At 36.7% G+C, this 17,628-nt stretch overlaps 1 protein-coding gene across 1 annotated transcript; it reads left to right on the top strand.

Moving 5' to 3' along the window:
• The first annotated feature begins 9,358 nt into the window (after positions 1 to 9,358).
• Positions 9,359 to 10,261, top strand: LOC110919387. The gene has a single exon (XM_022163659.1). It carries the CDS (start codon positions 9,359 to 9,361, stop codon positions 10,259 to 10,261), a length of 903 nt encoding a protein of 300 aa, XP_022019351.1.
• Positions 10,262 to 17,628: the final 7,367 nt, after the last annotated feature.

Below are 17,628 nucleotides of genomic sequence, written 5' to 3'. Positions count from 1 at the left end.
CAAGAACGTACAATTAACGTGATTCTTATTGAACAATATGACAAATACAAGCACCGAGAATCACCTACGAACACTTTCTCTCTCTAGACTTTCTCTCTCTAAGCACCAAGCTCCAAGATCTCAAATGGCCAAAAGTCTTTTACTCTAACCCTAAAGGCTTCTATTTATAGGCCCAAGGTATAAGGATTTCTCCTTATTTACAAGATTCCCACCTTGCCCTTTTTACTACATTATGAATAATAAAGCCTTGATTTCTTCAGTTTCTTCTACGATTTGTATTGACGGAGGCGATAGACATTACTGCACCAACAGACTCCCCCTTGGATATTGCCGCAGTCAATCTCGTAGCGTCTTGTTTTTCTCCCTCTCTCTGAGTCTTCTTGAAGGTTTGATATCATCAGCAACCACAGACTCCCTCTTGGACATAGCTTAGAAATCTGAGAAGTTTAGTCTTGATCTGCCTCGGATTGCATATTCAAGCAAACAAAGTAAAACTATAAGCCCCCCCTTGAATAATGCCCCAAATCTTAGATTTGACAATTAATCTTGCTCCCCCTTTCATTTAGCTTCCTGTCAAATCTTATCATTATTTAAACGTTCAAATTTAACTGGTATGAGTTTTCTAAACATATAAATGTCTATTATCATATTTGACTTTTAAGCATGATCAAATTCAGTAACCCTCACAGATGATCAAGTTCAAATTAATGACCTTGATTATCCAACTTATCGATTTTTTAAATTTTCATTTTGAAATGCAAGTTTCAAATTAATGAACTTATTATGTTCAGCATCTTCAGATTTTGAAATTCAGCCTTCCATGATCAGTTGTCGAAAATAAAGTGGAAACAAAATCTTTTTGTATTTTACAAAGTTTATGCTAAAACACTCTGAAAATCTTTTTGAAATTTTTCTTTAATGAAAAGCAGTAAAGAAATATTTAGAGACATATTTTTGTTTGAGTTCGTCAGAGGATCATATCAGTTTTTGACAAATCACTAGCACCGTTGACCTTTTAGACTTTAAGTTCTAAACGATTCACTTAGATTGTCAGTATACTGATCCATTTAAATTTTCACACAAAGTTCAATTGTTTCGAGATACAAGAATTAGTGTTTTAAGCACTTAACTTATTCGCGTGTCTCATCTCAGAATATACTCTCGTATCCAGATTCCCTATATTCAGTCTTACAGGTGAGCATACCATATTGATATCTGTTCTCTGGGTTAATGCAAGGCCTTGAGAGCTCAGGTATGAACTACCGTTCAGTCAAAGAGATGAAGGCTCGACTTTAGGTGTGTCCCACTTAGGGATCTTCTTTACAACAACACTTGATTTATATCTTTCGATATTTTCTCAATTTTTATGCTGGGGGAAAGCTTATTTAAAGCGCATAAAGTATTATACGAGGTCTAGGCCATTGCTTTCGCAATATCAGAAGACCAGGTATAATACCCCAGATATCAAACAGTATAAAGACCTAGTATCTTAGAATCAGGCAATCTCTCAAACAAGATTTCGGGGGTTACCCATATATTCGAGAGATGTTCCCCACGATATAAGTAAGTATTTGATATTTAGGTTTATATCTCAAAAACAATCTACTAAGAGTGTAAAAACCTACTGGCATATCATCAGTGAGACCGTTTATCACATTTTAACGTTCCATTTCTTTAGCATGTTGTGATTGTCTACTGATGTACTATCATTTCCTCTTTTTACACAAAAACTCAATTTTGAATTTTATCATGTTTTTTACTTTTTCAAATTTTCTATTGTTTTTGTATTTTCAAAGTTTTTACTCCCCCTAAAATCGAAGACATTTAATAAAATTTGACAAACCGATGTAGATAGCTTCATCTCGCCATCCATTTCTGCTTCACATTCTCTGTTTAGCTCACATGCACCCCTATGATTTACAAACCACTTGATTATAACGTTTTGAAACCATTTTTCAATCTTGTTTTGTCGTGTGTTTGTTCAGCCGTGAGGGTTTCGGCGTATTCCTTTTAAATTTTCAAAAAAAAAATTTAACAATTTAAACCAAACACATCCTAACTTTAACCACAGACACAGGATTTTCTCCTCATGTGCCAGGCTGTTCCGTTATTCATGTTGAATTGGCCCCTGAACACCTGCACAAGCAAATGAATTTGATTAGTTTTGAATTGGAACCCAATCCATACTGGATTAAGGTTTACCAAATTCATTAACATATGACATGAACGACCTTTCACAATTTCTTTTATATTCAAACACTTCTATAAAAATTTTATCTGAAAATTTAACTTTCTTTGATTTTTTAACCGTTTGATTAACCAATTTTTTCTTCTTTATTCTCTCTTTTGTCCTCAGATTTGTATCTGATGAATTCGTTTTACTTGACTGATCATTCTTTGGAGAGCAAAGTGATTCATCAGAATTGTTATCTGGCTCATCGGTTGTATCCGAGGACAAAATCTTTTCTAGATACTCTCTTGCTTTCTTTCTTTTCTTTCTTAGTCTATCTTTCTGCCCTTGTGATAATTTCACTTTCTGTTCTTTGGGCTTTTCTTCAATTTTGACTGTTTTTCTTCACCATTCTATAAGATTCAGCCCTTGATCTTCTCTTTGATCTCATTGGGCCATCTCTGGCAATATGACCTCTGATTTAACATTCATAACATCTTCTCTTCTCAAATCTTTGACTCTGGCAGTTAACAACAACGTGTCCTTCAAAACCACATTTGTAACACACCCTATTATCGTACCATTCTCCACTTTTAAACCAAACACTTAGATTGTAACATTGATTTGCCTTGTGGTAATCATGACTTCTCCTTTTTCTATCATCATAATGATTTGTCTCTAAAGAATCTTCATTCCATCTTCTCCTGTAAGCTTGATTTGACTTTTGAGCACCGTGGTCAAACCTGCACCACTTTTTATCAACTTTTTGTGAGTTTTGATTTTCAAATTTTTGTGAATGTTTGTTTTTATAGTGATTTGATGATTGAACTGATGATATTTTCTTTTGAACATTTTTTGAATATTTAAAATTTTGTTTTTGTTCCCCATTTTGCTAGAAGTTGAACATTCCCCTTTTTCAGCAAATTGTGGAACAGTTTCTTTAAAATTTTCTTTTAGTTTCAAAAATATATTCTTTTTATCATTTTTATCATCAGATTCATAATCACAATCTTCAATTATGACTTCATCATAATTTGTGACATCGTCACTTATTGGAGTTTTTACTGAGGGAGTTTTGTTTTTCGTGTTATCTGGTACAACCATCTTTGTTTTGCCCTTTCCTGACGGTTGATACCCAATACTACGGTTACAAAATTCATGTTCATCATCTCCAGTTTCTTCATTTTTATTGATTGGTTTTGGAACTATATTATCATGCATTAAGGACGAAGCAACAAAACCTTTCAATTTATTTTCCAAATCTTCAATTTTATTTTTTGCAATCTCAGCATCTTGTTCAAGTTGCGTAATTTTTTTAAGATGCGAGTTTAGCGTATTTTGTTTTTCAAAATCATTTTTATTTAAAACTGATTTTTCATTTTCTAAAATTTTTATTTGATTTTTCAAATCATTTTCAAATTTTATAAAATCTTTTGTTTTCTATTGTCAGACTTTCCACATCTCTCAACAGTTTGACATTTTCAGATGCTGATTTTTCACAATTTGAGCACACAGATTCAGAACTTGAAGTTTCATTTGTTGATGCACTCGATTCTTTGACTTCACCGTTCTGTGACAACTCAGTTGACTCATCTTGTTTAGATTTTTCTTGGTGAGCATTGTCAACATGTTTTTTCATCTATATAACAACCCCTCTTAAAATCATATTTCATAACATATTTTGCTTCAAAACATATTTTGATTCTTCTACTTATTTAAGAACCACATCCAAACTTATTTTATCTAGGTTCTTTTCTATTTCTTTAATCAAATCTTTCTTTTTCTTATTATTTTCATAATTGTGTGTTTTAAGCTCATTGATGAATTCACTTGGATAAAAATTTGAGAATCTAGAATCCTTTTTCAGTTTAATCAAAATTCATCCCACTCTGAAGGTTACGCATCTGCAAATTTTGATATCTTTTCATCATTTGACATCCTTATATTAAACCTTTTTAAATTGTCAAGTAATTCATCATACCGTTTTTCCAACTCATTCAACGTTTCATATTTCTTACAAAAAAACTATTCAAATCTTTTAACCCAAGCATTCTTTTACTCATCTTCTTCCAAGTTTATCGTTTTCCTTTTCGTCAAACATTTTAAACACAATTTCTTTGTTAAATGACTTGGTTCAAAAATTGTTTTTGTTGGTGCATGCGTCTGTCGACTTCGTCTTGTATCGAGTCTTGTACTAAATATGTTAAATCAGGGCACACAGTTCAAGAAATAGGTGTTTATGTAATTTCGCTTGAAACTGCTTAATTCCGCTTGAAAGCGACTCAGAGTAATTCCGTGCGTTTGGAATCTAATTCCGTTTGAGACCTGCTTCACGTGGAATTAAACGTCTATATATAGCGTTCAAGCAAAATCAGTTGTAACATTCTGTGATTCCGGTACCGAAGTGCTGCCGATGTGCCGTTTGACTGTAAACTGTGTTAAATCAATAAATAAGGCAATTTAAAGTGAATTCAGCTGTTTTACAAGTCCGTTTCTCTGTTTCCGCCTTTGAAACGGATAAGAGCTCTTCTTATTGACTCCCTTTGGGTCACGAACCGATCCTACATGTGGTATCAGAGCTCAGGAAGAAGAGTTCTTGCTAAAACAGCCATTATTTTTAATTTCTACACCTTCTTTTTGAAATTGAACTAGTTTTCACGGTCAAAATGTTTTGAATTTCACATATGACATTCGAAACAGTGTTTTAATGAATCCTTGAGAAAATTGGACCATAATTCAATCTAAATTTGATAAAATCGGTAATTTCTTTTCAAAATCAGAATGAACGAGATGACGTCAGCCTAATTCCGCTTGGAATCACATATTATTTTCAAACGAAATTACCTAATCCCGCTTCTAAGTGTAATTTCGTTTGAGCCTGTTCACACGAAATCACCTAATTTCGCATGAGATTAACTATTTCCGCTTGAAATAGTTAATTCCGTTTCAAAGTGTTATTCCGTGTGAAGTAATTCCGCGTGGAATTACTAATTCCGTGCTAACTTGTTATTCCGTTTGAGTAATTCCGTTTGAAACTTCTAATTTCGTTTGAACTTGGAATTTTTGTGAAACATTTGCCGAATCATGGACGAGGATTTCTACAATGCGTTTGCGACACCGATTGCACCAGTTACTGCTGCTGAAACTGTGTACAATGAGAATGAGACAGGAACTTATCAGAAACCGCCAAAACTCATGTACATTGAGGATTTTCAAGGATGGAAAAATCGATTTGACAACTGGGTGCAGGCTTATAAATTTGATGCATGGTGTTCATTGTTGAAAGATTATGAGAAACCAAAGAATGAACGTGGGATTGAAAAAGCTATTTGTGATTATTCAGAGAGTGACAAATTGAAATTTACAAGTGAGAAAATGATGATCAGTATTCTTCAACAAGCGATTAAAGAAGATATCTTCGTTTTGCTCCAACATAATGGTACAGCTAGGTCAATTTGGGAAGCATTGATTCAGAAATTCAAAGGAAGCGAAGATATGATCAAAAACAAAAAGGTGTTATTGAAGAAATCGTTTGATATGTTTACAGCTTCCGACCATGAAACAACAAAGCAGACTATTGATAGATATTGTCATCTGGTATTGGAAATGGGAAGATTGGACATTAAGAAAGATGATGATGAATGGGTTGATAAATTAGCCAAAGCGTTACCACAAAATAAGTGGGGAACTTATTTGATGATTTTGAAACACATGAGGAAGTCTCAGGATATGAATTTGGCACAATTTATTCAGAGAATTGAGGAGCATGAGTTGGATATTCAGAAAACCGCTATTTTGACAAATCTGAATGCTCAACAAGATGTCAGTGTGTATTATAGGGGAAACAAATTTGAGGCTACTCCCAGTCCCAGCCCAAAGATCCAAACTGGTTTCAGTGCTGACAGTTCATCTGGAACAAAGAGTAGTAATATAACTCAAAGTGGTGGATCTTCGTCTTCTTTTTCAAGTTTTGATCCAAATCATACAACATCAAGTTCTCAAAGGCAAAACTCAGCGAATCTTCAATGCAATGTTACTTTGAACATTCAAAATGGTCAGAATTTGTCTCCAGAAATAGCCAAGCAACACATGGCATCACTCGTTGCTATGTTGGAATCTTATGAAAGTTTGATTGCTGGCAAGATTGGAAATCCGATGCTTACAAAAGAAGATTATGACCAAATTGATGCTGAGGAACTTGACTTGATGGATGTGAAGTGGTGTCTGGCTAGTGCTTGTAGGAGGGCAGAAAAGTTTCAACAAATTACTGGTAGAGATGAGTTTCGAGGAATGGCTACTTCTCCGTTAGGTTTTGACAAATCAAAGGTTACCTGTTTTCGTTGCAAAGGAAAGGGACATTTTAAACGAGAATGCAAAAACCAAGAAGCAAATGGAAGACAAGATGGAAAGAATGATTATTATCAAAAGTCAATTGTTCTTCAGATTGATCAACCACCACAAATTGTTAAACAACCACAAACTGCTCATGCACGTCCCATTGAAGAGAAAAGAGCTTTGTTTGGTATAATTGATCAAGATGATGAATTTGTTGCAGAAGGTTTCAGTTGGGATAAATATATTCCACCAGGTTCAGGTCTTGTTGCTAGAATTCTGGGTGAAGATGAGACTAGTCAGAAAAGAATCCCGATTTTTCCAGATCTAGGAAGTGATGTTGATACCGATGATGAGGAAGAATATCTTAACAAAGCTAGAAAAGGCATAGATCCTGACAGTTTTAATTTCTTTTTTGCAGATAAAGTTGAGATGTTGAATCAGAAGAAGATTGCCAGATTGAGGAGAGAGCTGGAAGGAGCAAAATTACTCGCTGATGAAAAGGAAAAGACAGAAGCTGGAGAAGCAAACGTTGTACTAGCAACTGAGAAAATAGTAGAGAAAATTTTGAAGTGGAGAAAGTGGTGGAGAAAATAGTTAAAGTTGAAAAAGTTGTCGAAGTAGAGAAAATTGTCGAAATAGAAAAAATTGTTGAAGTTGAAAAACTCGTTGAAGTTGAAAAGACTGTCGATGTTGAAAAGATAATTGAAAAAGTGGTTGAAGTTGAAAAACCATGTTTGAAGTGTTTAGAGTCTTGCAAACAATGTGAGGAGAAGGACAAGAAGATTAGTGAGCTGGAAGACCTAAAAGAGAATCTGTTGTCTGATTTAAAGTATGTGAAAGAGTCATACGATGTGCTGAACAAAACAGTTGATAGACTGAAAAAGACGAATTCAGAAATCGAAAATGCAATGGAAAAAATGAGTTCAACATTAATGATGAAGCAGAAGATCATCAATGAGTATGTTGAAGATTGTGCTAAACTGAAGCAGGATTTAGAGCTTGAGAAGGTTGAGAGTGAAAGGATTAAACAATTATTGTTGAGCTATACAACATGTGATTATTTGATTGATCGTGTTTATCCTACTGTTGCAGGTCTTGAGGCATTCAAGGAGGAAAAAACTGAAGATACTGATACTAGAGGAAGTTCTGATGAAGAGCAGAGGAAACAATTCTGGAAACAGTCTAATCAAGAGTTTCTTGCTGAAGTGAAGAAGAATGTGAAGAAATTTGCTTCGAGAGTTGACAGAAGAACCTGTTTCAAGTGTCGAAAAGCTGGACACATTGCTTGGAATTGCCACAAGTCCACTGATTCAAAACAGGGAGTTTCTTCTAACTCTAAAATGAGAAGAAAATGTGTTGGTAATTCAGAACAATCAAAAGGAAATATTGAAGTTGATGAAACTTCAAAACGTTTTTACAAAAGGAAAGGTGATTTGAACAAACAGAAGTGGGTTGTTAAAAGTTCAGATAGTAGTTCTGACAATGAATCTGATTCCATAAAATCAGAGGAGTCATTTATTGAGAAAAAGAATGAAAATTCCGTTCCAGAGTTGAACGATGAAAACTTTCCACTGTTAAGGGCAGAAAATCTGAAATCAAAAGGTAGGTTTGAAATTTCAGATCAATTCTTTGTTGGTAAAAAGAAATTTGATGCTGAAAAGGAGTTTAATAGAAAAGTTAAACATATTTTTGGAAAGATGGTTGATGGGAAAGTAAAAGGTGCAAAAGAATTTTACAAATCAAAATGTTGGTGGGATAGATGTGTTCGTGAATCATTTAAACTTACATAGAATGGAGCTCTGGGCGATATTGGCGATTTGGTGAAACCCTAGATGATCCTACCAATCCTTGATCTCGATTGATCTTGGTTAGTATCTAAGGAATTCGATTTCAATCCTTAATCGTTCTTTACTTTCTAATCACTTGAAGTCAGATTAGGGTTCGAGCTCTAGGGTTCCGTTTTCTGAAGTCAGCGGCCGTTTTCATTAATCTGCCTTGATTAGGGTTTCCGTATTCTCATTCCAAGTGTGGCTGACAAAGAGAGATTGTGTTTTACGAGGGTGGCTGCATAAGTTTTTCTTTGTCTGATTCCTTTTTTCTTGATCGATTTTGTGTCTAACGGCTGCTAGGGTTTGCTTTTTTGTCAACCTCCTGTTGTCTGGTTTCAGCCGTCATACATATTCTAATTTAATCAGATTGTGCGACATCAGATTAGAGTTTGATCTTGAACGAATTTCGGGTGACAGCTGCTAGGGTTTTGTCAATATTGGAATGGATGACTGTAACAGTTCTGGTGGAAACCAATAGGATTTTCGTGGGAAACCGACATTATCGTTTAAAGAAATTGCTGCTCGATTTCTTGATGTGGATGGGAACTCTTTGCAGTCAAAGCGTGGTATAACGATTAGAACACAGAATGACCCTAAGTCTACAAACATTATCAATGATCTCACCAAGGTCACAGTTCCGATTCGTTTGGAAAAACAGGATGTCGAAAAGTCAGACAATTTTTGGGATTACCCTAGCAAGTATACGCAAAAATCAGACTTCTTTGGAGCATCTTTCTCGGCTGACAAGAGTAAACAAACAGGTTCTAGTTCTGCGGAACAATTATCCTTTGCGAATGTTGCGAAGGATACTAAAGAGAAGGTTAAGGTAAACTTTAGGGTGATGGAATAGAATGAGGCTGTCGACGGAGCTGACGTTGTTATTCCACTGTCTTCAGTTAAACAAGTCACTGACAGGTATGCGAACACTTTGTATGGTTATTTTCTGGGTAAACGGCTGGCATTTCCTGTGGTTGATTTCTTTGCAAAGATCAATTGGGCAAAATATGGTTTGTCAAGAATTATGATGAATGCACACGGGTTCTTCTTTTTTAAGTTCAAAACGAAAGAAGGGATGGATCAAATGTTAGAGGATGGACCGTGGATGATAAGAAATGTTCCAATAATTTTGAAAGAGTGGGCGGCCTCTATCAAGTTGGAAAAAGAAGATATAAAGGCTATCCCAGTTTGGGTTAAGATGCATGAAGTGCTGTTAGCAGCATATACTGAGGACGGTCTTAGTTTGCTCGCTTCTAAGATAGGGGTGCCTAAGATGCTAGATTCGTACACTGCTACAATGTGTGCTGAGTCATGGGGAAGAAGCAGTTATGCTAGAGCTCTCATTGAAATTCAAGCCGGGGCTGAGTTAAAGAGGAGTGTTACTGTTGCAATCCCGTCTTTAGAGGGTAAGGGTCACTCAATGGAGGAGGTTAAAATGAAATATGATTGGGAGCCTTTAAGGTGCTCTTCTTGTTGCGTGTTTGGTCATGAAGATAACTCGTGCCCAAAGAGCCCTCAGGTTGTTTCGAGTGGGGATTCTGGAAAGAAAATTGATGATTTTCAGGTTGTGGGTGCAAAGAAGAAGAAAGCTACTAACCAGGGTCTTCATATGAAAAATCAGAAGCCTAAGTTAGTGTACAGACCAGTTGTAAACCCTAAACCAATTTCGTCCTTGAAGAAGCCAATTAACAATCAGGTATCAACGTCAAACCCATTTGATGTTCTTAAGGATGATGATGGTGGTCAGGGAGGTAGTACTGTGGGTCATATAGAGAAGAAGGCCAAGCAGGTTATTGACAAGCAAGATTCAGATGAGGATGAGGTTGAGGAAGTCTACAATGAAACTAATGAATTTATGACTTCGGGAAAACATCCTTCATCGTCTAGAGCTCGGGCAAGCAACTCATCCACAAAGGGTTCCAATGGCTAGACATATTGTGATTCGAGTCAAGGGTTTGCCGGTTTATGGCAATTTCATCTTTGATGATGGAGGTTGAGCCGTTATTGGTTTCGTGTTTGGTTTTTGCTTACTTTATTTTCATGATGTAATGTAGGCTAGGTTATGGGTTGTCTTAGATATTTTGGTTTTGTTTTGTTTACATATACGGGGCATGTCCTGTATATGAATTAGTGTGGAACTCACCATCACTACTTGTACTTTATTGGGATTGTTTTAATAGAATCACCGGGGTAATCCTTTACCCAAAAAAGATGTGTTCGTGAATCTCCCAAGGCTGGTCAGGCTTGGGGGAAAGTGTTTCCTAACTAAAATCCTGACTTGCCGGAGATCCTAGGTCAGTAAGAGTGGAGCAGGAATCAGCATCATTTTGTGTATCAGGTTTGATTGGTTTGACCTACAAGTGGTAAATCAGGGACATTAAGTTGTACTTGATTTTCTACAAGTGGAAGTTGTTGAGAAAACCTAAGATTGTTAAGATTGTTTCAAGAAGTTAAAAGAGCAATGTGATGAAATGAACCCCAGCCTACTAGTAGTAACAACACAACTTATTTTCCAGAAAAACCATTTTGATTAAAACAAACTTAAGTGTTTTGCAATCTTAATGGGAAAATAGTTTGTTGTGAGGGGGAGTTCTGATTGTTTATGCCAAGTGGATGGCGAATTGAAGCTTGAAAATTAGTTGTCACTTTGCTTGTACAGTTTGTTTTCAAAGTTCTTACTCATTAGAAAATTTGAAAAAGCCAAAAACATGATAAAATTCAAAAATGAGTTTTGTTGTAGAAAAGAGGAAATGATAGTACATCAGTGGACTATCACAACACACTAAAGATATGTAATGTCAAAAAAATGTGATAAACGATCTCACTGTGGATGTGCCACTAGGTTTTTGCACATTCAGTAAATTGTTTTCGAGATATAAACATAAAATTCAAACTTGCTTATCTTGTGGGTAACATTTCTTGGATATATAGGTAACCCCCGAAATCTTGTTTGAAAGATCCCTCTTTCTGAGTTACTAGGTCTTTATACTTAGTGATATCTGGGGTATTATCCCGGGACTTCTGATTTTGCGGAAGCAATGGCCTCGTCCCCGTATAATACTTTCTGCTTGCTTGAAATATAGCGCTGCCCTCAGTACAAAAATGATGAAACATTGAAAAATGCTAATCATGTGCTGTTGAAAAAAGATTCTCTAAAGGGAACACACCTAAAGACGAGCCGTTATCTCTTTGCTGAACAGAAGTTCTGACCTGAGCTCTCACGGTTTTGCATTTAACCCTTTTATAGATATCATCTAGGTATACTCACCTGTAAGACAGAATATTGGGATCTGGATACGGGAGTATATTCAAGTGGTGGGACACGTGAATAAGTTTAAGTGCTTAAAACATTAATCACGTATCTCGAAATATTTGAACTTTGTGTGAAAATTTAAGTGGACCAATATACTGACAATCTAAGTGAATCGTTTAGAACTTAAAATGTTTAAAGCTTGTTGGATTTGAACCCTGCCAAAGGAACAGATAATGAAAGCCAAAACTGGATCAGAGCAATGGATCCAGAATAAGCAGATGTTTGGTTGCAAGTCTCTCCCCTTGAAAGTGGTTTCAACATCTGCTAACCTCCTATCTGCTGATCATGCAAACTGCTGACCTACAACTGCTGCTCAAGACAAAGACTGATTGAAGAACTAAAGCTCTGCTGCTCAATCTACTGCCTTGGTTCAAGCACTGCTGATCATGACAAGTACTGCTGGGTTCACAGCAGTGGAAGGATGCAGCAGCAGTTTATGTTTGTTTTACGTATTGAAATATAATATCAGTAGTTAGCATAGCAGTGTCTGTATAGATCAGAGGTTAGAGTTTGTTAGGAGGTTAGATGTCACTTTCATGGTGACGTCAGCTTAGATGCTCAGTGGTTTGCAAGTGCCTATAAATAGAACAGTTTTCTGTACTGTTCTGTTTAGCTCTTTCACCATCTTCTTTCTGCACGAACAAACACTAAGCTCGGGCTGAGGGGAAGTTTGCATATCATACATGCATTGTAATCAGAGTTTAAAAATAAATTTAATCATTTGATTCTGTGTTGAAAATGTATGATTGAAAGCATTTCTTCTGTTTGATTGTGAAAAGTTTGCTTCCATTTAAATTCCGCTGCACTACTCTTTCATTTGTTCATATAAATTCAAACACAAATCAAAATCAATCCAAACTCAGATCCTAACAATTGGTATCAGAGCTTGGACAGTCAAATTTGATTTAACAATCATTTTGACGTAAGTAGTTCAGCTCGAAGTTGTTGATACTGTTGTGTTGAAAAACAGAGTAAGGTTTAATCACCGATAAAGTTGATTAATCAGTACCTGTAAAACAACCAGAAAGATGTCGCAATCACAAGATGATAAAAATAACATTAAAAGAAATGAGTATAACATCTGGGAGCGAAGGATGTATCACATCCTCGCTCAACAAAACACTGGATGTTGGAGATCTGTCGTTTTTGGTCCTCATGTTCCTATGGTGCCAAGTGCAGAGGACACTAAAAATTTCATTCCTAAACCATCTGAAAATTACACTGAATCAGATTTTCAGAAGTTCGAACTTGATGCCAAAGCAATTAGCATCATAGCCTCTGCACTACCCAACGAAATCTATGCTGGACTGTTACATTGTAACAGTGCCAAAGAATTGTGGGATGCATTGAAGGAACAGTTCGGAGGAACGGAATAGGTTATTGAAAACAACGGGGAAATTCTGAATCAGCAGTATGAAACGTTTTGTCACATCAAAGGGGAATCACTAACCCAACAATTTGAACGTTTCAGTTGTCTCATCAGTGAACTAAGGCTTGTTAAGGTTACATTTCCAAATGCAACCCAAAATAGCAGGTTCCGTAGATCACTGCCAGAAAAATGGGACACAATTGCTTTTGTCACCAGAAACTCAGCTGAGTTCAAAGATCTGACCCTGACCCAACTCCATGGTAGACTCCTGACCTATGAAAGGGAGTTAAACCAGAAAAGGAAGTTGCAAGAGTCTGGAAAAGTTGCTGATGATTATTCATTTGACAGCACAGCTCTATTTGGTCAGGAAGAATCTGGTAGCAGCAGTAAGGATCAGAGTTATGATCATTTTATTGACATAACTGCTGGGGGTAATTTTAACAACTCTGATTCTCACTCTGCAAATTATGCTTTCACTGCAAATACTGAAAACCAGATGTCAGATAATTTGTGCTTTGAGCTGAATGATTTGCAACATTTTGATCCCACTGACTTAGAAGAGATGGACATCTTGCATCAATTGGCTTTGCTTAGTGTTAGAACAAGCAAATTCTACAAAAGAACAGGGAGAAAATTCCCAGGGCTTCATGGGAATTTAAGGGTGGGTTGGATAAGTAAAAAATCAAGTGTTACAAGTGTAATAGGCTAGGTCACTTTGCTAGGGAATGTAGGAGTCAAACCACTGGTCCCATAATCACTCACCCTAGCTCAAACCCTAGACCACAACAACAAAACACTGTGCACTATACCCAATATGCCCCTGCAGCACATGTTAACACTGCTCATTATGCTGCAACCCCTGTGCCTGTGCATTATGTTCAAACCACTGTTCCACAAATTCAGTATGTTCAAACCCCTGTTCTTCAGGCACAAGTGCAAACTGTTGCACCTCAACAAGCTGCTCCAACAGTGACACAACCAGATCAGCAAAGCTTTTTCACACAAGGCTTTGTTGATTGGAGCAGCATGCCTGATGAACTTGGTGATGAAAATTTTGCTCTCTATGCTTCTAATGATGCGTTTGATGATGAATTTTGTTTGATGGCATTAGAGTCAATACCAGAAGGGGTTGAAACTGAAGGTGAACAGCTAAGTGCTGAAACAGTGGATGAAGTTGCTGAAGCAGTGGTTACTGTAGTTGCTGGTGAACTACTGCTAGAAGAAAATTCAGAAACCCTGATTGAACCACTGACCGACCCTTGGTCCAAAGATGGCAAAGAGAAAGAAGATTTGAAGAAACCTGGTGAGGAAGAAGAGAGAGCAGATGAAGAAGAAGATCATCAATGTGATTGTGCCATGATGGCTGCTGCTAAGGGAGATTCTGCATGCTTAGATAGTCTTTGGTATGTAGATAGTGGAGGCTCCAGGCACATGGCAGGATGTAAAGCCCTTCTTCAAGATTTCAAAATTCATGGAGGGGGTGATATATCCTTGGTAATAATAGTAAGGGAAAAGTTCTGGGTCTGGTACAGTAAAGTCTGGAAATGTAAAATTTGAAAATGTCAATCTTATTGACAATCTGAAATTCAACCTCCTGAGTGTATCTCAAATGAGTGATAAAGGGTTTGGCTCATTCTTCACAAAGGATTGTTGGACCAGAAATGGTTAGTAAGATTGAAGCAATAATCAAGAAAGGCTCAACAAAACTTGTTGCTCAAAGAAGTGGCAATGTTTATGTTGTTGACATGTCAAGAGAGTGTCCCAGAGCTGATGCCTGTCTGTTCTCAGCTGCCTCTAACAAAGAGACAGAGCTATGGCACAAAAGACTGGGACACACAAATCTCAAAACAATCAATGAAATTTCAAAAAATGGCTTAGTGAGAGGCTTACCACAAAAAATGTTTTCATGTCCTGAACACTGTGTTTCCTGTTTAAAAGGAAAACAGCATAAAAGCTCTTTTAAGCCCATTGAAGAGTCCAAAACAACCCAGTGTTTGCAAATGCTGCACATGGATTTGTTTGGCCCAGTGCAAGTCATGAGTCTCAAAAAGAAGAGATACTGCTTGGTTGTTGTTGATGACTTCTCTAGGTTTACATGGACCTTCTTTTTACACTCAAAAGATGAGACTGCATGCATTTTGCAAGACTTTGTGACACAGGTTGAAAAGCAATTTGACCTTCCAGTAAAAGTCTTCAGGAGTGACAATGGCACAGAATTCAAAAATAAGGAGTTGGATGCCTTCTATGTGAAGAAAGGGATTGTAAGGCAGTACAGCATCCCTAGAACACCAGAGCAAAATGGGGTTGTTGAAAGAAAGAACAGAACATTGATTGAGGCTGCTAGAACCATGCTTGCAGATTCAGGCTTGCCATTAACTTTTTGGGCAGAGGCAGTAAACACTGCTTGCTATGTCCAAAACAGAGTTTTGATCAACCCCAGGCACAAAAAGACTGCTTATGAAATTCTGTATAAAATAAAGCCATTAATCTCATATTTCAAAGTTTTTGGTTGCCCATGTTTCATTCTAAACTTAAAAGATTCTATCTCAAAGTTTGCAGCCAAAATTGATATGGGATACCACCTGGGATACTCAACCACTGCTAAGGCCTACAAAGTGTTTAATACACGGACCAAAGCAGTGGAAGAGACTTTGAATGTAAAATTCAATGAACTTTCATCAATGAAAATCCCTGCAAATCCTGCAGAATTGTTTGATCTTGAAAAATTCACTTTTGAAAATACTGCTGTCAAGACTAACAGTGCAGGTCCATCAGAAGATTCATCACCTGACTATGGATATGAGATCATCATTCCTCAAAAGTCTTCTTCAATAGGGAGAGCATCAGTTGTTCAAAACAGTTGTCAAAGCTCAACCTCTGCTACCTCAACAGTTGTTGACCAAAGTAGCCCTTTAACCACTGCTTCCACCTCATCAAACACTGCTGACAAAAGTCCTCAAACAGTGGATCAAAGTCAGCAGGTGTCCACACCTTTACCCCCAATGCCACCACCTTTTGAAGCCACTGCTAGGTCATCAAAGTCACCAGCAGTGGTTAGCTCAGATGATACACGTCTGCAACCCTCACCACTCAATGCCATTATTCCATACCAAGGAGAGCTTATCTTCTTGAAATCTCATCCACCATATCAAATCATTGGCAACATCAATGAAGGGGTGCTCACAAGAAAGTAGTCCCAAAACATTTGTCTTTTTGCAGGTTTTCTATCACTCCATCAGCCAGTCAAGTACCAAGAGGCACTGAAAGACAACAGCTGGGTAGAAGCTATGCAAGAGGAGCTCCAACAGTTTAGAAGACAACAAGTATGGGAGCTTATTCCATTGCTAGAGGCTGTGAGTCCTATTGGCACAAAATGGGTCTTCAAAAATAAAACTGATGAAAGGGGTATTGTTGTCAAGAATAAAGCCAGGCTTGTGGTTCAAGGTTTCAGACAAGAAGAGGGCATTGACTATGATGAAACATTTGCCCCTGTAGCAAGACTTGAAGCTATCAGACTCTTTCTGGCCTTTGCTGTCAACCACAACATCAAGGTGTATCAAATGGATATCAAATGTGCATTCCTCTATGGTAAGATTCAAGAGGAGGTTTATGTTTATCAACCTCCAGGTTTTGGGGATCCATTTAATCCAGATCATGTCTACAAGCTAAATAAAGCTTTGTATGGCCTGAAACAAGCACCAAGAGCCTGGTATGAAACTCTTTCCACCTTTTTACTTTCCATTGGTTTCACTAAAGGCAGGATTGATAAAACACTGTTTTTTAAATGCAGAGGAAAGGATTTGATGATTGTCCAGATTTATGTGGATGACATCATTTTTGGAAGCACATGTAATAAAATGTGTGAAGAGTTCAGGCAACTCATGACAGCTGAGTTTGAAATGAGTGCAATGGGTGAACTCCAGTGCTTTCTTGGTCTCCAAGTAAGGCAGCTGCAAAATGGTACTTTCATCCATCAAGGCAAATATGCCAAAGAACTTTCAAAGAAATTTGATATGGATGATTGTAAGCCATGTAGTACACCCACTGCAACCAATAAATTGGTCATGTCTGAAGAAAAGGATGATTTGATTGATCAGACCTTATATAGAAGCATGATTGGGTCCTTATTGTACCTAACTACATCTAGACCAGACATCATGTTTGCAACATGTGTCTGTGCAAGATCCCAATCAGCCCCTAGAAAGTCAAACCTTATTGCTGTAAAAAGGATATTCAGATACCTCAAAGGTGCTCTACACAAAAAAAAAATTTCTTTTTTTTTTTTTGAAATTTTTTTTTATATTAAAAAACCTGCGAAATTTTGATTGCAAAAAAAATTTAAAAAAAAATTTTTTTTGTATGTTTTTTTGGCTTTTTTTAATTAGTTTTCGAGTTTTCACAATAACTAGTGGTTTTCATTTGAACCTTCCCCTATATATATAGTCCAATGTCCTTTGTCCGGTTGTCCAATATTCAGGTATCAGTTATATATTTATTTTCTTGTGATTTTGGTAATATTTTATATTACAACTTTTAGTGTTTTGGTGTGTTTTATTAATTTTAAGTCCCTAATTTTAATATAACTAATACAATCAATATACAAGTAGCACATAAT

The sequence above is a fragment of the Helianthus annuus genome, chromosome 16, assembly GCF_002127325.2.
Source record: "Helianthus annuus cultivar XRQ/B chromosome 16, HanXRQr2.0-SUNRISE, whole genome shotgun sequence".
Lineage (NCBI taxonomy): Eukaryota > Viridiplantae > Streptophyta > Magnoliopsida > Asterales > Asteraceae > Helianthus > Helianthus annuus.
The sequence above is the reverse complement of the archived record's forward strand: the minus strand, read 5'-3'. Positions and strand labels throughout refer to the sequence as shown.

Excerpts from the sequence above, each read along its gene's own strand:
- LOC110919387 (XM_022163659.1), top strand. The coding sequence starts at position 9,359 with ATGAATGCACACGGGTTCTTCTTTTTTAAGTTCAAAACGAAAGAAGGG.